Genomic DNA, 20394 nt, shown 5'->3' with positions numbered 1-20394 from the left:
ACAAGAGCTCGAAACTGCATTCGCTACTCGACTCGTACTGACTCCCGCGACACTGATCCCTGAACAATTTCATGGCCGCCGCGACCCACATCCACCAATGCATCTGCCTTACGCACTACGAGCATCAGCCTCTTATCCTCCAACTCAACACCAGCAGAGCGATGGTATCATCTCCGCAGAGCCCATACCCTCAATGCCATACTTTCGAGAGCACCAATTCGCCATCGCACTCCTGACCTAGCAACAGCGATGCCAATGGCAATATTTCACGCTCAGTGCAAACGAGCTCGAAGCTGCCCAAAGGAAATTGGAAGCGGCAGTGCGGACATTCAGGGTTGAGACTGGGCTTCAATTGAGAGAGGACGATTTTCGGTATACCAAATTCCTGATTCGAAAGTACACGTATGACTTCCTCGAGGCGACAGCGAAGATTTTGCTGGCAAATGAGCCCGCACATGGGTTGATGATTGATGCGATTCAGAGAGGAATTGATAGCCTGGCTGACTTGCAAAATTTGATAGAGACTGCAAGAGAAATGCTCGCTTGTGCAGTGGGAACAGGATGAGAAAAAGAAATGCGGAAAATTTGACAAATCGTGATGAATCATTCATGGAAGTAAGCCAGATAGTTTCTCATGAGGAGCGGATACTTTCCAACTCTATGCGTCCTTGTTATGCTGGCATGGGATGGCATGCCAGACCACGACACATTATAATAGGTTCATGATGGGTGTTCATTCCGATGTCGCCGGACAAATCACGCAGCTCATAGGCCCATTCCTCGCCAACGACACTTCATACTTCAAGTGGTAGCCAAGTTCTCACGGACCAGATTGTTTCTTGGCCCATTCTTCCGGCGTGAAACATTTCGGCGTCCAGGCATGAATGGCCGCGATTTCTTCCTTGAGCGTGCCGTTGACGAGCCGATGTCGGGCCAAGGTCGTCTTCTTTGCAAATTGTGCCGATACGATAATTGCTTCGAACATTTGACCGCATCCGCCTGTGTGAACACAAAATCAATAAAGGACGGCCTCGTTGCACTTTATCGCGTGCGATATGCCTACCTGATAAATCTTGAATATCTACATGCTCAGCGCCCAGCTTCTCCCGCAGCGTATTGGTGAGGGACTCAGAGGTGACGCCGGAACTCGCTTGATTTTCCGCAGCCTCTTCGTCTGTTCTTGCGCTCATTTTGGAGGGAGGAATATGGGTGTTCGAAAGAGTATGTCAAGAAGAAATGCCATAGATCTCGAGCAGATGTTGACGTCTCGATCTATTATCAATCATATCAGATGCGAATGACGCAAAACGCTTCGAATTGGTCAAAATTTCAGGGCTCGAACAACAACCACGACTGCGCTTGTCCCGTTTGGGTGCTGTGAGGTCTCCACATACACATTTGTGGGTAATAGATCAACACATACATCGTACGGACATTGGGGGTTCGGTTAAGAGACAATCAATCTCATGCTGTCCACTGTCTTCAAGAGAAGTATAAGCACAATGGCGCCGCAAACCACATCGGCACCTTTCTCTCGGGCTATCGTCAATGCGATGCGGAGACTGTGAGGCTTCAAAATATTTACAAATGAATGCAATGAAATCTTACAAATGGCATACAGGTATCCCGAAGCATTGGCAGACAAGAGCTTTGATAACACCGGACGTCAGTATTCGGAGAGTCCGTGAACATATCCTCGAAGTCATGAGCTTATCAAAGACCTTGCAGTGCTGCTCGAAGCGCCCTTCAATGCCACACGACGACAAAAGAATTCCGTTCTGTTGACCGTGGATCTGACCAAAGCAGTCGCAAACGAAGCCATCGAGCGCAAAGCTTCAATAGTCATCTCATATCGTACGTCCCAAGGGAAAAGCCGTCCATCAAAGTCCACCAATGGATGGCTGACTAATGCAGCATCGTGATACAGATCCCATCATCTTTCGCGGCTTGAAAAGTCTCACATTGGAGGACACTCAGCAGCAAAGTTTACTGCGGCTAGCATCCGAGGGCATCAGTGTAAGCAGTAACGGCATCACCGCTTATGATCTTCATCTCGTTAACATCGTATCAGGTCTACAGCCCTCATACGGCCGTGGACTGCGCCGCCGGCGGCCTGGGCGACTGGCTCGCAGACATCGTAACCGGTACACCGGCAACAGAGCAAGACATCCAAGCGCTGCTCTCATCACAACAGGAAGGCTCGACCAGCGGCTCCGCCAGCGAAGCCGAAGATGGTGTTCCCAAACGACCCACATACATGCTCCAGCACCACCCCTCGCAACTGTCCATCATCGGCCGCGCGCTCAACCTCGGCAATAACGCCCACGAGCGCTACCCCATCACCGAAACCAAAGTTGCCGGCCATCCAGACGCAGGAATGGGCCGTGTGATAAGATTCGCCGAACCCATCGCCTTGACCTCCATCATCGACCGGATCGGGCTGGGGCTAGGAAGCCCTACTGCGTTCCCCATCGCGATCCCACAAGGCAAACAAGCAAGTGAGATCAGCATTGGAAGCGTCGCGCTCTGTGCAGGATCCGGGGGTTCGTTGTTTGGCGAATTGGAGAAGAACGGGGAGACGGATGTGGATTTGTATTTCACGGGGGAGTTATCGCATCACGAGGCGCTAGCGGCGATCGAGAAGGGTAAATGTGTGATTTGTTTGTTCCATAGTAACACCGAGAGAGGGTTTTTGCACAGTGTGATGAAACCACAGTTGGAGCAGGCAGTGGTGGAAGAGGTGAATTTTCCCCCCTTTTGGCCCTAGCTGCAGAAAATCTTTTACTGACGGGACTGTCTAGTGGAATGAGCTGCGAAGAGCCGAGAAGGCTGAGGGCCAAGTCGATGGCGAGGCTGCGAAAGCGTATGAAGACGACTTCGTAGAGATCCTCGTGAGTGAGGTCGACCGCGATCCGTATGGGATCATGATCTCAAAGTTGGGTCTCGAGCAGCAGCAGGAATAAACCATCACGCTCCGGTGAGCATGAAGCCACGATCAGATATAGGCGGGGACAATAATTTACAGGCCACACTGGGTTCGGGAGAGGAGACTGCATCAACGCTCGAATCAAAGCTTCCGTAGACAGCTCATCAATCATAAACTTCTGAAAAGCAACCGTGCTCTATGCTCTTCAAGCACCGACGCTGACCTGCCCGCTCCGTCCTCCGCGGTTTCTGTTCCGCACAGCGCCAGGCCGTGATAGAGTATATTTGGCGAAAGCCCTCTGGAGCGCTTTCTTGCAGCTGATCTTTTGGCTACCCACGAAGCTGTCAACAGCGACGGCAATCGCCCGATCAATATCTGCGTTGCTGCAATATTCGGCCAAACGCATTTTGGCAAAGGACTCGCTTGATCGTAGGATGGATTCGAGGTGACGGACCTAGATGGTGTTAGCAGTCTGTCAAGCTTGATTTTGACGCGCACCGATTGAGACTTACAGTGATCGGGTATGCACCAGTCGCCAAACTTTCTCGCCTCATGTCCGCAAACAGCTTCGCAATCTTATCCTGATCAATCTGATACAGCTTTGGACGACAGTTCTCCCTTGCGTAAAGGATGTATTTGCGCAGCAACTCCTGGGAGATGGGACTCTTCGGGCCGGCATTGGCGGCAATCGCTGCCGACGATTCCTCATCCACATCCATGCCATCTGTATCACGATTCGCAGCTTGCGCGTCAGGATCCTCGTTGTCGGGATGTGCGCGGCTGTGACTGTTCACGACGAATTGCGCTAGACGCTCATCTTCGGCAGGATCAACGGTATCGCGTACAACGCAAAGAATGTCGAAACGTGAGAGAATGGGTTCCGTGAGTTCAACGTTTTGGCTGAAGGGAACAGTCGCGTTATATCGACCGCCGATGGGATTTGCGGCTGCGATGACTGCACATCGAGCTTGGAGTGTGGTGACGATGCCAGCCTTGGAAATGGAGATCGTCTGTTGCTCCATGGCTTCGTGAATACTGGTTCGATCTTGATCGTTCATTTTGTCGAATTCGTCGATCAGGCATGTTCCCTTGTCGGCGAGCACCAAAGCTCCACCTTCCAACGTCCATTCCGCCGTGAGAGGATCTCGTCGCACACTCGCGGTGAGACCGACAGCGGATGCACCTTGACCGGTAGCAAATACTGCTCGGTGTGCCGTACTCTCGACATATTTGAGGACTTGTGATTTTGCGGTACCAGGATCACCCAGCAGGAGCACGTTGATGTCACCACGAATGGAATGTTTGCCTTGAGCCATCTTCGACACACCGCCAAATAATGATAATGCGATGGCGGTCTTGATGTCCTCGTGACCGTAAATTGAGGGCGCGATGGAGCCCACAATCTTCTCAACGATGTTCGGCTCACGACTTAGTGCACGAATTTGACGCTCGTCCTCTTCTGTAAGTCTGAAGCCGGCAAGCTGATCGTGTGATTTGACAACGTGGTTCGCTTCGAGAATAGTCGCGAAGACGGGGAATCCGTTTTTGTTGTTGAGCTGTGCATCATAGTTGTTGCGATAGACACCAACTATATCTACCTCTTCGCCTGGCTTTGCAGAGTCAATCAAATCCCACAAGAGGATGACCTCCCGATGGCGAGGCAGACGTCCTGCTGGCACCGTGCCAGGGGATTCTTGCAGTGTGATCTTCTGGTAATTTCGGTAAAGCGTCTTTTCGCTGTTCAATGTGAATGGCCCTCTTGATTGACAATTTTGACAATATGAAAGCTTGACCTCGGAGTTGCTGTCTTGCGGGAAAGGTCCCAATGTGACACCACATTTGGTACAATCGAACTTGACATATTTGAGCTGCGGGAAAACGCCAGTTCGTCGAGTAACAGTACCGCTGACTCGTAATAAACTGTTCAAGTGACTTTGTCGCAATTGTCGTAGAGTGTATGCGATTGGAAGGTCGGTGATGCGAACGTGGAGCTCTGAGTGGATACGCTCGTAATCAGGGTAGTGGTAGAGTGCGACCTCCATCGCCACCGAATCGAAAATTGGAAAGATCGAAGTCGGCGCATTGACCAGGAAGTATGCTAGTGTAGGTTTGAACGAAGAGAGATGCTCCCAACACACCTCCAGCGATTCAGCGTTGACTTCACCGAGGGTACGGATTCGCACACCGTAAACCGAAGTGCCATTGGCGTCGGTGTACTCGGTGAGGAACGACTTGAACTCTCGCGCAATACCTTTGTAGACTGCTGGCTGTGCCACCCAATCTGTCAAACTTGCTGCCTTCACTTCAGATAAGGCTTGCGACGACAGCTCCTCATTCATGATATCCTCGTGCATGTCCATCCCATCCTGCTCTTCGTCATACCTGTGTCTCCGTCGCCGAGGTTGGCGAGTCAGATCAACAACATCCTCGTCCTCGTCCGGCAAGAAGGCAGCAGGCATTGCACGCTCACGCGCGAGTTCTCTGTCTCTTCGATTGAGTCGCGCATCGAGTTGTCTTCGCGCTGCGAGATCGAGATCATCGTACTCCCCCTCGTCATCAATGTCACGGCCCTCGTAGCGTCCAGCATCGCTCTTGTCGTAATCCCGGTCAAAATTGTCGCCGAAAAGATCGATGCCAGCGTCGTCTTCGGCCATTTCGTCAGCATCTTCCAGGTCGCGGATCAAATCCTCCTCGGGCTCCAGTTCGTCGTCCTCGTCGATATCGTCATTTTGGGGAAACACGGGAGGAGACGATGCGGGAGCTGGACATGTGGTCAGTGTATGGTTAATTGCAGAATTAGCTATCTTCGCATACGGCTTGACGGCGGTGCTGCTGAGGATGAGGGCATGTCGTCTTCGGCGTCTCGACCACGTTTGCGATTGCCAGCCGCCAGGCGACCACGGTTTGCTGCAGACATGCTTGGTCGTAAAGGAGAACTGCACGAGAAGATTCAACGATGCTTTCTTGATCGTATGACTGTATCGTATCTACCTCATATCTAACAAGTCGAAATTCGTAATGGCAGATGATCCCGGATCGCTTTGACGATTTCACCAATTGTGAATGCCGCGAGAAGTGGGGTCTTGATGCACGCGGCATACTGTGGGCCGGCGCGCTTCAACGCGTGCAGCGCGCTCAACACGCGCTTCCAATAGAGTGGTCTTGGCATTGCTATTCTTGATATAATGTACGCTTAGGGTTGCCTGTCCACCACTCACTCACGATGTTGACCGGGAGTTTCAGTACTCGACATGATTGCTGCACAGTAACAAACGCCCATTTCTCTATGTGCAGTTGTGAGCTGTGTGCCGAATGCTGCAGATAGTTTCAACTCTTTTGAGACTGACTGATGGACGACGATGTCAGGTGTCCTAATGCTGCGACTCTCTACGGAACTTCCGTTTGCGGGATGAAGTCAATGTAAGGACTTGAACCTGTTCAGCAACATTGGGTGTGCCCCCAAGTGGTCACCAGGACCGGAAGAAAAGGAGAATCTCAGTCGCGGGAGCCAAGATGCACACGTGGAGCCAGAGCAAAGGAACTGATCGCGCGTGGCAGATGGTGGTGGCGATTGTCCCCAGCTCCCTGCTTCTCGGAGGTCGGCCCTGTTCGATAGCGTGCGTCCCTGCTTCCGGTCAAATTCACGTTCACTGCAACACACTGCCCCACCGCACTTCTTGGATGGACGCCTTACGCTTTTTTTTTGATGGAAAAACAAGGCGATTGACTGGAAGCGCATGTTCAGTCTGACCTTGCCAAGACTCCGAATTCCTGTCGTTGCCTATTTCTCATCTCAGGAGGCATGCTGAGCTTAGAGCTGTCGAATCGCTGCGTCCCGAGGTCACGAAAACCCGTCGGTGTAGCCGATGGATTTCCAAGCCACATGCACGTTACCAATCCCATGATTCTTCCTGTGATTCGTCTCTCGGCGGCTCATACCACTATGCGTGAGTAGACACGCCACTGTGCACGATCGGACAGTCGCGATGCCGGCGGATGCAAGTTGGCTTGCATGCTGCACAGTGGTGTATCTTGAAGAGATTTGCTACCATGGAGTACTGAACTCGGGCCTATAAAGTCGACCTTCTCTTTCCCTTTGAGGATGATCAAATTTGTCTCGAGACTGCATTGCTCGCCATTCAAGCCCCTTTCGGAAGATGCTTCGTCTCAGGTTGGCTCTGCTGCCCCTGTTGGCGATTCATGGCTTTGCCGAATCATCATATCAATATGGCGGTCAGACTAGCTCAGCATGCGAGCAGGCAGTAAGTCGATCGATATTCATTTGCGCTTTTATGTCACATCCGATCCGAAACTGACCATTTCAGTGCACACAACTTCGGACCCTTCTTCCGTCCAACACTTACTATACTAACGCTACCGTTAATCCCTACTGGGCCGGACAGATCCAGGATATTCAACCTACCTGCTTCTTCGCGCCCTCCACAGCGGCTGAGATCTCCACCATCGTCAAGGTAGTCAAGAAGAATCGTTGCCAATTTGCCATCCGGAGTGGCGGCCACTCAGGCATTCCCGGGGCAAACAACCTCGCGGGCGGTCTGGTCGTTGATCTCGGTCGCTTGCGCGAGGTCACGCTCTCCGCTGACAAGCAAAGCGCGCGCGTGGGCGCTGGCAGTCGGTGGAGTGATGTCTACAGCCGCCTAGACCCATACAATGTCACCGTCGTCGGCGGTCGCGTGGCTTCGGTCGGCGTTGGTGGTCTCTTGCTTGGTGGTGGCATCAGCTATTTCTCGGGCCTGTACGGTTTCGCTTGTGACAATGTCCTCAATTATGAAGTCGTTCTCGCCGACGGCTCAATAGCCAATGCCAATGCCGACTCGCCACAATATGCCGACCTCTTTCGTGCGCTCCAGGGCGGCACCAACAACTTCGGTGTCGTCACGCGCTTCGACCTCCGAGCGTATCCCTACCAAGGCGTCAACGGCGGCCTCGTGGTGTGGCCAGACGCGCCGCAGGTGGAGTCGGAGGTTGTTGACGCCTTTGTCTCCTTCGCCCAACATGCACCTGGGGATGCTCGCGCGCATGATTTCCTCGCCATCACAGGTCAACCCACCGGTGAGTATATCTGGAGCGCCGGCCTATACTATACAAAACCCTACACAGAACGCCCAACTATCTTCGACCCGTTCTACACCGCGCACCTAAACGCAACCACGTTGGTCTCCACCCTACGTAATACCAACCACACAGACCTCACATGGGAACTCGAAAACACCGCCCCCTACGGCGCGCGGAATCAATTTTGGACCAACACCTACCACGTCGACGCCGCTCTCATACACGACAGCGTCGCCATCTACCGCGAGGAGTCCGCTCGCGCCAATGCTGCCCTGGTCTCCCGCGGCTTCCCTAATGCCTCAACCTCCTACTCCATCCAGCACCTCACCAGCGAGATCCTTACGCCCGGCTCTTCCGGGCCCACCCGCGCACGCAACGTCCTCGGTCTATCTGCCGCCGACGCGCCGTTGGTTCTCGTTAGCGTGACCTCGCCCTGGACCTCGGCCGCCAAAGACTCGATTATCATTGGGAGCATGCAGCGGGTCATCGCGCGTACAGATGCCCTGGCGCGCCAGCGTCGGTTGTCGCATGACTTCAAATATGCGAATTATGCACACCCGGGGGCGAAGGTTTTTGAAGGTTATGGGGCGGCCAACCATGCTTTCCTGAGACGCGCGTCGAAGAAGTATGATCCTGAAGGGATTTGGCAGAAATTGGTGCCTGGAGGATTCAAGTTGTAGATTTTATTTAAGAAGTCAGGTTTTGCTCCATTTCGCGCCTACTTCTTGTCCTTTCTTGAGATGAATACCACGTCCTAGTAGAATGGATAACTAAATTTCCGCAGTATTGTGGAAATAAAGGAGCATTTTACGCGTGTCCATTGACATTTTGGAAAGAAGCGAGAAAAATGATTACTACGCCGAAGATCATCTTATCAGATCGTCACCAATAGCGCGCGATTTCCCCAGATTCTTGTCGCGTCACTCACGAGTCCACTAGTGCCATGTTCGTTATCATTCCCTTCATACTGCATCACGTTTATCATTGCTGAAACAATCACCTTCTCATCTGCCACGAGATACAAGTCATGGCGCAAGATCCACCAGCCGTCGAGCTGCCGCAAAAGGCCGAAGCAGAATCTCAGCCGACAGAGACATCACAAACTGAACAATCGCAAACCGCGCAAGACTATATCGCTTCTCAGCTCACGCTCGAGGCAGATGCGCGCGAAGCCTTGCCATATCAATTTGACACATGCACCAAACCACTCGGTCCTCTGCGCCAATCGGTATATGCCTGCTTGACATGTACCCCGCCACCGGCATCACCACTCCAGCAATTCACCCCAGCTGGAGTATGCTATAGCTGCAGTATCAGCTGTCACGGCGAACACACCCTGGTCGAGCTGTTCACCAAACGCGATTTCGTCTGCGATTGCGGCACGACTCGATACGAGAACAGCGGTACACCTTGCGCGCTTCGTCCGAACCCATTGACTGGGAGGAAGGGAGGCGTAACGGGCGAAGAGGCGCGGACTGCCAATCGGTATAACCAGAATTTCCAAGGTCGATTCTGCGGCTGCGGAGAGGAGTATGATCCGGAGACAGAGAAGGGTACCATGTTTCAATGTGTTGGATTAGGCACGATTGACAATGGCGGTTGCGGCGAAGATTGGTGGCATCCGGAATGTCTGATGGGGCTGCCACGCACGCAGGCTGCAGCCAACACAACAGACAAAGCAGAAAGCGCTCTCGGGACTGTCCAGGAGGAAAGCGGCGACGCTACGGAAGCGGAAGAGAAGCCTGTGGAAAACGAATTGCCTCCGGGGTTCCCGGATGAAGACGACTTTGATCATCTCATCTGTCACAAGTGCACTTCTGCATTTCCATGGATCAAGCAATATGCCGGCACTCCCGGGTTCCTGCCTGCCGTTGTAGCGAAGGCTTCTACCACACAAGACGCAACGCTCCTAACGGAAGACATTGACAAGACGAGCGACTACAGTACTGTCGCATCAATGCAAGGTGTGCCCAAGAGCAGGAAACGAAAAGCTGAGGAGACAGAGGAAGAGCAAGAGTCTAAGAGATCCAAAACCGAAGAGAGCTCAGATCTGCCGACGGTTACCACAACAGTGAAACACACAACCTTGCCTGCTGCACCGAAAGGTCCCATCAACCTGTTCGCAACGGAAAATTTCCGGGAAAGTCTCTGCAGATGTGCAGAATGCTTCGCGCGACTCTCGAAACATCCCCAACTTCTAGAAGAAGAAGAGACCTACGAACCACCGATCTCCGAATCCGACGCTCCGCCAGGTGAGCTCGGCAGCGCCGCAGGCCGTAGTGTCGGCACTGGCTCGATCCTCGATCGTGGCGAGGCAGCACTCTCCACCATGGACCGTGTCAAGGCCATCGAGGGTGTCATGGCATACAATTATGTCCGCGATAAGGTGAAGACGTTTCTGCAACCTTTTGCTGAGACCGGACAAGCAGTCAGCGCTGAGGATATCAAGGCGTATTTTGCGAAGCTGAGAGGTGATGAGCAGGCCATGAAGGATGCAGCGTCAGGTGCGCGGGCAAATGGATCTGTGCAAGGGGATGGGAGGAGAGAGCAGGGTGGATATTGAATTCGATCAACGGGGGGTTGGAAACATGATGATTTGTGGATATGGGAAGTGCTCTGGTATTCTGCAAATGTCATGATCTTGAAGTGAAGCCATCGATGGCCTCATAAGTTCTGCTTCCAAGTCGTAACGTTCTTCAATGAGTGACTCCACAGCATCTACGCACAGATTCTACAAACATGGATGATTTATGTCCAAGTGAGTCTTCAAATATATATGGCCAATGCATCGTTAGTCAGCAAACCGCAACTGCGTCACCAAAAAGCCGGCGATCGTGTGCACGCCCGCGCGAGCGTCCCAATCGCATCCAAATCCCCACCACGAACGCGACCGCGCGCAATCCCATCTTCCTGACTACAGCTCATTCGAACATGCGCACCACCGGCCATCCTTGGCCACCGCAGCTCCCACGCTGCTCCCCAACATGACCGTCTCCGACCTGAAGCCGACCCTCCCGATCGGCCTGACCTCACCCACCCACAAGAGCTCTTCCGGTGCAGGCAAGCCCTCGACCACCCCGAACATCGCCAATGTCGTTCTCGGTAATCTCCACATCAAGCCCTGGTATCCGTCCTTCTATCCTGAAGATCTCATCGGCGGGCGGAAGGCAGACTGGCTTTATGTGTGCCAGTGGTGCTTTAAGTATACGCATGAGATTATGAAGTTTAGTGCGCATTGCGTGGGTATTCTTCCAGGAAGTTCGTTGAGAAACGAGATGGAGTGAGAGCTGATTTTGGTGCAAGAAAGTCTGTCCGTTGAAGGCGAATCCTCCACCCGGCGTGCTGGTGTATGAGAAGGATGACTATAGCATTTACGAAATTGACGGGGAGGAGCACAAGGTAAGCAGGCTGATAAGAGAAGAACTCACCCCGATCTCAATGTGATATTTGACACTGAATATTCTGTGACGCAGCTCTACGCTCAAAACTTGTCGCTCTTCGCAAAACTCTTCCTTGAGACCAAATCCGTCTTCTTCGACGCGAGTACCTTCCTCTACTACATTCTCGCGCTGAAACTTCCCGCTTCGGAATCAGATGGTGTAAACACCGACGCCGAGCACCGACCGCAACAGGTCACTGGTTTCTTCAGCAAAGAGAAAATGAGCTGGGACAACAACAATCTCGCCTGTCTCCTCATCTTCCCTCCCTTCCAACGTCGAGGATTGGGACAGATCCTCATCGGCGCATCATACCACCTCGGCCGGGCTGAAGGACGGCTCGGCGGACCTGAGAAGCCGCTCTCGACATTGGGTCGGAAAGGTTACTTGACTTACTGGTACGGAGAGATCGTTCGGTTCATTGTCAATCAGCCGAACAGGAAGACAGCGAGCGTTAAAGAGATCAGTGAAAGCACCTGGATCCTGGCCGAGGACGTTGTGGCGGCGCTCAAGGAGATGAATGTCCTTGAGACGAGGAAGACGGCGGCGGGGAATGTGGTGGTGAACAAGAGGAAGGTTTTGGACTGGGCTGAGAGAAATCACATTGGTCTCGAACCGGTTGTGGACGAGGAGGCTTTCGTGGAGGAGGAAGAGGAGGCTGCTAGTGAGATTGCGGATAGTGAGGACATGGAAGAATGAGAAAAGTCATCATTCATTAGATTTTGTGCAGCGAAGGCGTATTTGCTGCCAGGCACGCAGCATGTCTATTTTGAGCTGAGTTGACAGAGCTTTGGTTCCTGACCAGTTCGTCCTTCAGCGCGCTCGTGCAGTAGACCACCCGATTTCCTTCCATCCAATCATCTACCAGCCCGGCGCAATATCGTGTCAACTCCGGACTCCGTTGCTATACGCACAATCCGTGGCTCTCAGAGATCCGACCTCGCACTCTATAGTCCTTGTCGTAGCCGTTCGCCGAGTTTCTGTTTTCCAAACTGGTAGATCTTGAGCAGACCTTCCTCACTCAGATCAAGGCCTTGCATGTTGGGAATGTCCTGTACTGGAGGTCTGCTGACTCGGCTGGCGACGATGACGGGGTCGGTCTCGAGAATGATGCCGTCGTCGACGATCTCGTCGATACATAGGGATGCCAGGTCGTAGTTCTCAATCAATGTTCGCTTGTCGACGGAGTTCCTGTTTCAGCGAGCAGAGTTTCAATCAGCATGTGTGTGGCTCATAACGAGTGATCTTATGGACATTGGTCGACTTACTTGAGGAGAATGTTCAAACTATCCCTCAGCGCCAAGATAACGTTGTACAACATAATCTCGTTCTCGTCTGCGCTGCCAACCACATAGAGCATGATGTCTGCCTCCGTCTTGAACACAATCACCCGGTTATCGTAGAGGATGACATCGCTGTTCTGCTTCGCCGTCTTCTCCACCAGACCTTTCTCGAATGCCTTCTGTTCCTTGACGGTCTGATAGGGCTGCGCGCCGGGGTAGTCGTTGCCTTGCGCGTTGGTCGGGATGTGCGGCGGGGAGTAGTATTTGGCGAGGATGCGCGAGGCGTCGTCGGCGGCCAGGATGAGGACGGCGTTGACGGAGAAGAGGGACATGTTGGGAGCCATGATTGCGGGTATATCTCTGCTGTGTCTGCTCTTTGTGGTCTTCGGGTTTTTTCCTCACAGAAGTTTGGATATCTATTCGTGCACCTGTCGTCGATTCCGAATTGAGAATCCCCCCAAATGTTACAGCTTTCAATGCGGTCGTCGGAGACAAAGAGAGGCCCTGGTTTGAACGAACACTTGGCGGGGTCGGCCGGTCCCGTCCAGCCGCGTGCTTGATGATGCGGTAGCTTACATAGGAAATCATGCCGGATCTGGTTGAATTCTATATCATCGTCGCCCGCTGTTGAAATCATTAATCAATATACAAGTCATCGGTAGTCATCACACTCTAGGAAGAAGACACGACTTTCAAGCACAAGACCAATGAAAAGTCAATCAAGCATATCATGATCAGGTCGAGCTTGTGCTCTGCGCACACGGCATCCGTCTTGAGCAGATCGCGGATCCCTGGTCGAGCGAGCCGATGGCCGGCATCCCGAATTCCCTCTGGGAGGGCATCCTTGATCACACGCGTATATGTCGACGATCAGCCAAATAGCCATTCCGATAGATCAGGTGATGCGCCGAGCAGTACGAAAGGTTTATCCGGACAGCACCTGCAGAGAGTCAGACAAGCTCTTCGGCATGCAGAAAATAAGCGCCAAAGACGGGCTACCCACGATCACAGAGTAGAGCGAATGTACGCTGCTACGCAATCCTTCCGCACCGACGATATGGATGAGATGATTGCTGCATATCGCGCGCTACCCCAAAATTATCACCCAGACAAAGCCCTTGGCATACAGGTGGCGAGTTATCTCAAGCGACTCGTCGCGGCGCAGTATTCTATGTCGCCCGAGGCCGTGGCGCAAATGCGGGCCTTCTCGCAGGAGATAGCTAAGCAGGTTCAGGCTGGCGAATGGGAAAATTATACCACCATGTGTGATATTGTCACGAGTGCACTAATCTCCACGGGCGACCTGGATTCAGCATACAGCTTCTGGCAATGGCGTGAAAAACAGCCCAATCAACGTGTGAGCTGGTTCTCTTTCGCTTACGCAGCGGAAATACACATAGCGCGCGGCGACCCTTTGTCCACGGTGGAGGACCTTTATGAGAAAGCGTTGCTCCGCCTTCCAGGTGACTTCATGTCATATCATGTCTCGCCCGGGGCCGTGCTTCCAAACCGAGAGGAGATAATGAGAGTCAAACCCACGCCTCTCCTTCAGAGACTTGTTCATGCTTATCTACTGGCCGGTCGAGCCAGTGATGCTTACATCACCTTGGATACAATGCTCCGGCTGGACCCGAAGGCTAGTCTGAGTGATGCTTTTATCCGTGCGGCCACGCTGCGACCCTTCTCTGAATCGTATACACTCTTTACCCTCACAACCCAGATTCACGGCCGGACCAGTGGTTTCGTCTTCAATCAAATGTTTGACAAGGCTGCCGACCAGGCTAGAGTGTTCCCAGCCAAGGCGTTACTGTCCGGGCTTCGATCTAGGTTGGCGGCTATACACCAGCAGGACATGCAAACGACAAGGGATCAGGTGAATGTATTCACGACTTGGATTAGCTGTTTGACGGAAGTACTACACCTGCCCTCCATGGCTCTCGCCACAAGGCCTGAACGCCAAGACTGCGCCCTGGCTATACTCTCGCTAGTGAAGAGACTTGTTGCCATCATCGAATTGAAGACTGACGTGACAGGACAAGCTCTGCTGAGAATTCTTCTTTCCAAGCTTGCGCAGTTTGATGACACTGACGAGGTCTTCAACTACGCCACCGGCATTTCCGCAAAACAACATGGGTCCGACCGTGGCGTACAATTGTGCATCATCACTCTCGGCGGCAAGCAGCACAACCGTAAGCGGATCGAGAAAGGATGGGCTGATCTTATGACTACGCTGAGCAACAGTACGTCACAGCTGGGCTTCGTGGATATGCGTGTTCTCATCATCGCGGCAAATCGCGCTGGATGCCAAGACTTTGCTAAGGAACAGTTTGCGAAATACGAAAGCAGCTTCACTCCAGAAGTCCGCGACAGCATTTCCGCGCTTTTCGAATTCGACCAAGAACATGATCGCGTCGAACGCGAGCCTCGTCATGACCCCACCACATATCACGAGGTCATGAATGAAATCGATAATCTTTTCGGTGACGTCGAAGTCTACCACCGTGAGCTTGTAGCGAGGATTAAAGACCCGAAACATGAGGGACTACGTTTTCCCAGGACCGTCTTCCAGCCGGAAGGCGCACTTCGACTCAGCGATGCTGACATGCGCAGTCTCTACGAGGAGTTCAGCACGGAAGGTCACAGCTCACCAGAAGCAGATGACCCGGTCGCGACCCAAGATCCGGCCACCCAGCCCACCACCCAGCCCCCGGAATCTAAAATAACAGCAGATGAAGCGGAGTTGAATAAATCAGGAACATCTTCCAAATCGGTAGCAGCAGCATCCGCAGAAGGCAAGTCGATCAACGAACTCCGCTACTGGGCTTGGCGAGACATGACCTACGTCCTCCAGCTCACAGACCGACACGAGCGCATGGCCGGTCACTCATCGGTGCAGTCCGGTGCCAGCTCCGAGCAGAAGATGCAGCCGGATGAGGAGGCCGTGCAGAAAATGCTCACGGACCGCAACCAGGACGACTTCACCCGATTCGAAGGCTTCAATCTCACCGTACTTGCAGAAGCGAGGGCAGATCCTCCCGTTGAGGAAAAGGCATCAGAAGAGCAAATGAACGCAGCCCGTGCGGAGATCAGGAGGCTGAGAAGAATAGACCGCGCTACCACTGGCCGGTGAGACCTGATTTGAGTTGAAAATTCTTCGTTGTATAAACATTTATAAATCGGGGGGGTACGCGCTGCCTCAATAATCTCAATCGAGCGGGAGATCCGTCCGCCGGTCGAAAATTACCCTCCGATCTGTACAACTATCTGTATGTAAAAACTTTTTGTTTGTGTTGTAACATAAAACTCTTCCTGTAGCAAAACATTCTCCCTTTTTCTTCTCCTGCCATAGAGTAAGACCTAGGACTTCACATGCGGCTCTCCATGAGGTACATATTCCACACCTCGTGCCTCAGTGTCAGTCTCGTTGTGGGCGACCGCACTCATATGTCGGTGCGCACCTTCGGTTTTCATGAAGAGCCGATCGACGTCCTCGAGCGCAAGACCTTTGGTCTCAGGATAGAAGAAGTACATGATGGGTACCCATGTTGCGTTGAGGACCTGTGAAGCGATTGTCAGTAACCGGTGAAGAATGAAGGCGATGTTCAAAGCAATCAAGGGATGAGCGAAAGGTTGACTTACTGCGAAGATGATGTAGGTGCGGTATCCGATATTTTGAATTGCGGGAGGGGTGATGTAGACGATGATGAAGTTCTGCGGGAGAAACAGGTCAGCTCTTTCTCCTTGGATCCAATGGAAGTGGCGGCGGTAGAAGGACTGACCATGAGCCAATTGCTCGCGGTAGAGACGGAGGAGCCCCGCTGACGGAGTTTGAGAGGAAGGATTTCAGATGGGTAGACCCATACCGTTGCTTGGAAACCTGCGAGGGATGTCAGAATCGATCAACTATATGATTGTGTAATGAGTTTTGTCAACTCACCGATGGTGAATGCGCCTTGGAAGATAAACAGCATGGCGGCGGCGCCAGCGCCACAGCCTTTTGCGATGGATGTTTGATTCTGAACGTTGTAGATCAGTCCGGTCTGGACGACCATGACCATTGCCATTAGGCTGACCATAGATAGCAGTAGTGGGCGTCTTCCGACGCGGTCAATCAGGACCCCTGTCTAAGATTAGCAAGAGATCGTGAAGCGAGGATTTTGTCATCGGAAATCGCTCACAAGGGATGAAGCTCGCCACAAAGAACCATGTGTTCAGAAATCCGGACATGAGAGCACTCAAATCACTGCTGAAGTTCAGACTCTGTTGAAAGATGGTGTTTGAATAATAGATAAGGGCATTGATCCCGCCGAGCTGTTGGAAGATTTGAATACTGCAGGCGATCAAGAATCGGCGTCGAGAATGAATCTCATCACTCTTAAGAAGATCAGCCCATTTTCCGGTGCCGAGTGAAGTCTCATACGCGACGGTCTTGACAATATCGGCGTGGATGTTGCGGACGGCTTGCTCGCCGAGGATCTTGCGGTTGAGCCTTTGCAGCACGTCGAGTGCTTCATCGGAACGGTTGTGGGCGATCAGCCAGCGGGGCGTCTCGGGGATGATCAAGATGATCGCGAGCATCGGAATTCTGGAAGATCTCAGCACGAGAGAAGCAGTCGAGGTCGAAAGGCGATCTTACAGAAATATACATTGAAGGATGGTTGGAACACGCCAGGCGTAGCTCGCGGATCCGGGGATGATGCTGAAACCATAATCGATCCAGTACACCAGCATGATACCAAAGTTGAGCGTCGACAGTTGTGCGCAGACATAAACGCCTCTGGTGGCTTTAGGGGCAAATTCTGCCATCAACACTGGCACCGTCGAATTGATCTTGAATTAATCGTTAGCATTCACCTAAGCAGGCGCACACAAACATTCAAGGAGGTCAGACGACTCACAAATCCCATCCCTACGCCAAGCACGATTCTTGCGACTATGATTTGTGCCAGTCCATACGAGCTAGCCTGCAGAATCGCACCCAGAATCATGATGACCACTCCAATAAAGATTGATTTTTTACGACCGAGGAATTCGCCGATGAAACTGGTCGCAAGCGCTCCTAGGAAGCATCCGATTTCGTACTGGCAAATTCACGTTCAGCGCGTAACTCGAGCAGCGCGATGCGCGAATTGATCTGAAATCCTTACAATTGCGACGATGATCGCAATGCGATTGGCGCCAGCTGATGTATTCGCATCAATGTCAAAGGTGGCGCCAAAAGCAGGGCCATTGACGAGACCGCCCTGGACAGCATAAGATTCGTGAAATCCTCCCATCTCAATGTTCTCTTTCTCACCATCAAGCCATTGTCATATCCGATCAGCAGGAATCCAAGGCATGACAGCAACGCCACCGTGGACAGGAGCGCGTTGCCCTCGAGTCGAACCATCGCGGGTCATGCGAACGTGAGAGAGAATGTATATGAGAGTGATCAATGAGAGGAGGAGATGGTTATAATCATGATCGATGATCGTTGCGACGTGCTGCCACGCAGTTCATCGATACGATATCTATTCTCGGAATAGCAGATCTTCAATGTGGCTGGTGATGCTTTGTTGCACTACAGTCAACGGGGTTCCGCACGTGCGCGTGTGGTAAGATCTCGCGCTGTGCTACGCGGCTTTGTCATTATCAAGGGTCTTTGTCTCAGAGGCCGTTCGTATTCGGCGGCGGCAACAGGCGTGTCCTTGACGCCGAAACACGATGTCTTTGGATGCATCGTCGCGCCTTGCGACAGGAAATACAGAGAGACGTACATTGATGAGATGTCAACATTGAGCAGAAGGAGAGTAGTAGAAAGAAGGAGGTGAGGTCTGCTGTCGCCGTCCGCGCTGACATCGTCTCGCCGCGGCGGCGACTGACGGCAATGCCGAGGTGAACATCTAGGGTTGGGGTTGGGGTTAACTTAGGTCTGGTGAGTGATCGTGACCCACTGTGACGTTAATGGTTTCACCGCTATAGTGAACTACTGGAAACCAGTGTATAAAGAGTATTGCGTACTTTAGAGCGGCTTTGACTTTGGTTATACGTAAGTGCAACAATGGTTGGATATAGATCCAGACTCGCCCTCGGTGGTATGCTCATTCAGTCAGCATTAGCTACTGCGATGGCTGCAACGTTCACCACGACAAAAGTAAGTCACCCCTGCACGCTGGATCATCTGCAGAAAATAGATCTGATAATGGCTGCAGCAGATATCTCCCAACGAGGAGACCGAGGCAAACGAACCATATTTTGCCATATACAACAACAACTTCAGCGAGATATTGGGAGCTACGCCCTGCTTGACGGTCGAAGTTGAAAAAGATTTCCAATTCGCTCACGAAGCCGGAATCTATGTGCCATCAGAAGACACCATCTACGTCACGAGCAACAAATTGGTAAGCGAGGATAGCCAAGCTATCATAGTTGGAGCAGTCAGAAGGGAGTATGGCAAATTTCGATATGAAGAAATCCACCCAAACGTGACCATGGGCAATGGAGGAACCAATTATCACGACGATGGCCTCCTCTTCTGCGACCAAGGTAACAGAACACGGCCCAGCGGGATTAAACTGGTCAGACCGGTGCCTCCATACGACACGCAGACTCTGATCTCCTCATATCGTGGAGTCCCATTCAATAGTCCGAATGATGTAGTCGTTCGCAGCGACGGGAGCATCTGGTTTACCGACCCGATTTACGGCTCCGAGCAGGGGTTCCGAGGGGCACCACAATTGCCAAATCAAGTGTATCGTTTCGACCCCGCGACTGGCGATGTGCGAGTGGTCGCCGATGGCTTTGGGAGACCCAATGGCTTGGCCTTCTCGCCGGACGAGCAGACGCTATACATCACAGATACGAATGCCATTCATGGGAATAATACTATGGACCCGACACGGGCATCGACAATGTAAGACCCGCAGAGCAAAAGGATCAGGCACAAGGCCACTAACGCGTGAATCTAGCTATGCATTCGATGTCAAAACGATTTCTGGATCATCCTTCTTGGTAAACCGAAGACTCTTTGCCTTCCCAGACACAGGTAAATATGTCGGAAACACGTCGACGATAGAGCTTTGGCGCTGATTATAACCTGCAGGTCACCCTGATGGTATCAAGTGCGACCTAGCTGGGAATGTCTACAGTGGATGTGGCGACGGCATCAATGTCTGGTCGCCAGGTGGTATCCTCATTGGCAAGCTCATCATTCCAGGAGGTATTGCGAATTTCTGCTTTGGCCGCCCCGGCGAGATCTTTATCCTCGGGGAGACGAAGTTCTGGCTCGCGAAGATCAGCGACAAGGTGCAGGGAGCTTTGTTGGCTGGCATGGGAATTGCAGTATGATAGACTCGGCGTTGCTGTACGAATGGTTTCGTCTTTCATGGTACTGACATGTAGATTTCATCTCATGATACGAAATGACGGCAGACTGAGGTGTCGTCATTCCATCGGCCGCCAGGGACAATCAAATGCCGACGAGCCGAACAGTCCTTTCCCTTCGCACACGTGAAAAACTGTTTGCGGGGGATCTGCACTAGCAGATAATTGCCACGCTAAAGACTCGACACGGGAATGCACGAGACGCGCCTATGTTTGATTCTGCTCCTTCCTTGTAACATTACACCATGCGGCTCTGCTAGTTGATCAGTCTCAAAACCCGCAGGTTACCGTCTGTCGGCTACTTTGTTTG

General features: G+C 52.4%; 10 protein-coding genes across 10 annotated transcripts; 6 read left to right on the top strand and 4 right to left on the bottom strand.

Moving 5' to 3' along the window:
- Positions 1 to 820: 820 nt before the first annotated feature.
- Positions 821 to 1190, bottom strand: K489DRAFT_374747 (bola-like protein; the record flags this gene model as incomplete). The annotated part of the gene is made up of 2 exons (XM_033603552.1): positions 821 to 999; positions 1064 to 1190. 2 exons carry the CDS (start codon positions 1188 to 1190, stop codon positions 821 to 823), a joined length of 306 nt encoding a protein of 101 aa, XP_033454959.1.
- A 244-nt stretch (positions 1191 to 1434) lies between these two features.
- K489DRAFT_385410 (NGG1p interacting factor 3) lies at positions 1435 to 3245 on the top strand. The gene is made up of 6 exons (XM_033606097.1): positions 1435 to 1564; positions 1622 to 1665; positions 1729 to 1854; positions 1928 to 2016; positions 2072 to 2740; positions 2802 to 3245. The coding sequence occupies exons 1-6, from the start codon at positions 1503 to 1505 to the stop codon at positions 2961 to 2963; spliced, it is 1152 nt and encodes a 383-aa protein (XP_033454958.1). The 5' UTR covers positions 1435 to 1502; the 3' UTR covers positions 2964 to 3245.
- On the bottom strand, positions 3132 to 5843 carry K489DRAFT_414186 (MCM-domain-containing protein; the record flags this gene model as incomplete). The annotated part of the gene is made up of 3 exons (XM_033608135.1): positions 3132 to 3380; positions 3439 to 5687; positions 5741 to 5843. 3 exons carry the CDS (start codon positions 5841 to 5843, stop codon positions 3132 to 3134), a joined length of 2601 nt encoding a protein of 866 aa, XP_033454957.1.
- Positions 5844 to 7083: 1240 nt separating this feature from the next.
- On the top strand, positions 7084 to 8682 carry K489DRAFT_391469 (FAD-binding domain-containing protein; the record flags this gene model as incomplete). Its single annotated transcript, XM_033606699.1, has 2 exons — positions 7084 to 7188; positions 7252 to 8682. The coding sequence occupies 2 exons, from the start codon at positions 7084 to 7086 to the stop codon at positions 8680 to 8682; spliced, it is 1536 nt and encodes a 511-aa protein (XP_033454956.1).
- Positions 8683 to 9104: 422 nt separating this feature from the next.
- On the top strand, positions 9105 to 10565 carry K489DRAFT_307047 (uncharacterized protein; the record flags this gene model as incomplete). Its single annotated transcript, XM_033600578.1, has 1 exon — positions 9105 to 10565. A coding segment is annotated over one exon (1461 nt), but the record flags the coding sequence as incomplete, so codon positions are not given.
- Positions 10566 to 10868: 303 nt separating this feature from the next.
- Positions 10869 to 12315, top strand: K489DRAFT_347302 (histone acetyltransferase, MYST family). Its single transcript, XM_033602350.1, has 3 exons — positions 10869 to 11241; positions 11306 to 11401; positions 11476 to 12315. Exons 1-3 carry the CDS (start codon positions 10987 to 10989, stop codon positions 12136 to 12138), a joined length of 1014 nt encoding a protein of 337 aa, XP_033454954.1. The 5' UTR covers positions 10869 to 10986; the 3' UTR covers positions 12139 to 12315.
- Positions 12316 to 12386: 71 nt separating this feature from the next.
- K489DRAFT_374742 (snare-like protein) lies at positions 12387 to 13066 on the bottom strand (the record flags this gene model as incomplete). The annotated part of the gene is made up of 2 exons (XM_033603551.1): positions 12387 to 12630; positions 12708 to 13066. The coding sequence occupies 2 exons, from the start codon at positions 13064 to 13066 to the stop codon at positions 12387 to 12389; spliced, it is 603 nt and encodes a 200-aa protein (XP_033454953.1).
- A 278-nt stretch (positions 13067 to 13344) lies between these two features.
- Positions 13345 to 16067, top strand: K489DRAFT_385405 (uncharacterized protein). Its single transcript, XM_033606096.1, has one exon. The coding sequence runs from the start codon at positions 13453 to 13455 to the stop codon at positions 15850 to 15852; it is 2400 nt and encodes a 799-aa protein (XP_033454952.1). The 5' UTR covers positions 13345 to 13452; the 3' UTR covers positions 15853 to 16067.
- A 12-nt stretch (positions 16068 to 16079) lies between these two features.
- Positions 16080 to 18502, bottom strand: K489DRAFT_365717 (general substrate transporter; the record flags this gene model as incomplete). Its single annotated transcript, XM_033602729.1, has 9 exons — positions 18019 to 18502; positions 17870 to 17965; positions 17621 to 17803; positions 17359 to 17552; positions 16901 to 17307; positions 16660 to 16842; positions 16502 to 16599; positions 16362 to 16433; positions 16080 to 16280 (listed from the first exon to the last, which is right to left on the bottom strand). The coding sequence occupies exons 1-9, from the start codon at positions 18109 to 18111 to the stop codon at positions 16080 to 16082; spliced, it is 1527 nt and encodes a 508-aa protein (XP_033454951.1). The 5' UTR covers positions 18112 to 18502.
- Positions 18503 to 18665: 163 nt separating this feature from the next.
- Positions 18666 to 20251, top strand: K489DRAFT_137200 (calcium-dependent phosphotriesterase). Its single transcript, XM_033599098.1, has 5 exons — positions 18666 to 18750; positions 18821 to 18855; positions 18914 to 19614; positions 19670 to 19746; positions 19804 to 20251. The coding sequence occupies exons 2-5, from the start codon at positions 18829 to 18831 to the stop codon at positions 20046 to 20048; spliced, it is 1050 nt and encodes a 349-aa protein (XP_033454950.1). The 5' UTR covers positions 18666 to 18750; positions 18821 to 18828; the 3' UTR covers positions 20049 to 20251.
- The last annotated feature ends 143 nt before the right edge of the window (positions 20252 to 20394 follow it).

Source organism: Dissoconium aciculare (genome assembly GCF_010015565.1).
Source record: "Dissoconium aciculare CBS 342.82 unplaced genomic scaffold K489scaffold_25, whole genome shotgun sequence".
Classification (NCBI taxonomy): domain Eukaryota; kingdom Fungi; phylum Ascomycota; class Dothideomycetes; order Mycosphaerellales; family Dissoconiaceae; genus Dissoconium; species Dissoconium aciculare.
The sequence above is the reverse complement of the archived record's forward strand: the minus strand, read 5'-3'. Positions and strand labels throughout refer to the sequence as shown.

Coding starts and splice junctions, on each gene's coding strand:
- K489DRAFT_347302 (XM_033602350.1), top strand. CDS start 10,987: ATGACCGTCTCCGACCTGAAGCCGACCCTCCCGATCGGCCTGACCTCA. Junction 11,242..11,305: donor TGAAGTTTAGTGCGCATTGC/GTGGGTATTCTT, acceptor TTTTGGTGCAAG/AAAGTCTGTCCGTTGAAGGC. Junction 11,402..11,475: donor TTGACGGGGAGGAGCACAAG/GTAAGCAGGCTG, acceptor TCTGTGACGCAG/CTCTACGCTCAAAACTTGTC.
- K489DRAFT_385405 (XM_033606096.1), top strand. CDS start 13,453: ATGATCAGGTCGAGCTTGTGCTCTGCGCACACGGCATCCGTCTTGAGC.
- K489DRAFT_137200 (XM_033599098.1), top strand. CDS start 18,829: ATGGCTGCAACGTTCACCACGACAAAA. Junction 18,856..18,913: donor CAACGTTCACCACGACAAAA/GTAAGTCACCCC, acceptor TAATGGCTGCAG/CAGATATCTCCCAACGAGGA. Junction 19,615..19,669: donor CCGACACGGGCATCGACAAT/GTAAGACCCGCA, acceptor GCGTGAATCTAG/CTATGCATTCGATGTCAAAA.
- K489DRAFT_385410 (XM_033606097.1), top strand. CDS start 1,503: ATGGCGCCGCAAACCACATCGGCACCTTTCTCTCGGGCTATCGTCAAT. Junction 2,017..2,071: donor TAGCATCCGAGGGCATCAGT/GTAAGCAGTAAC, acceptor ACATCGTATCAG/GTCTACAGCCCTCATACGGC. Junction 2,741..2,801: donor AGCAGGCAGTGGTGGAAGAG/GTGAATTTTCCC, acceptor GGGACTGTCTAG/TGGAATGAGCTGCGAAGAGC.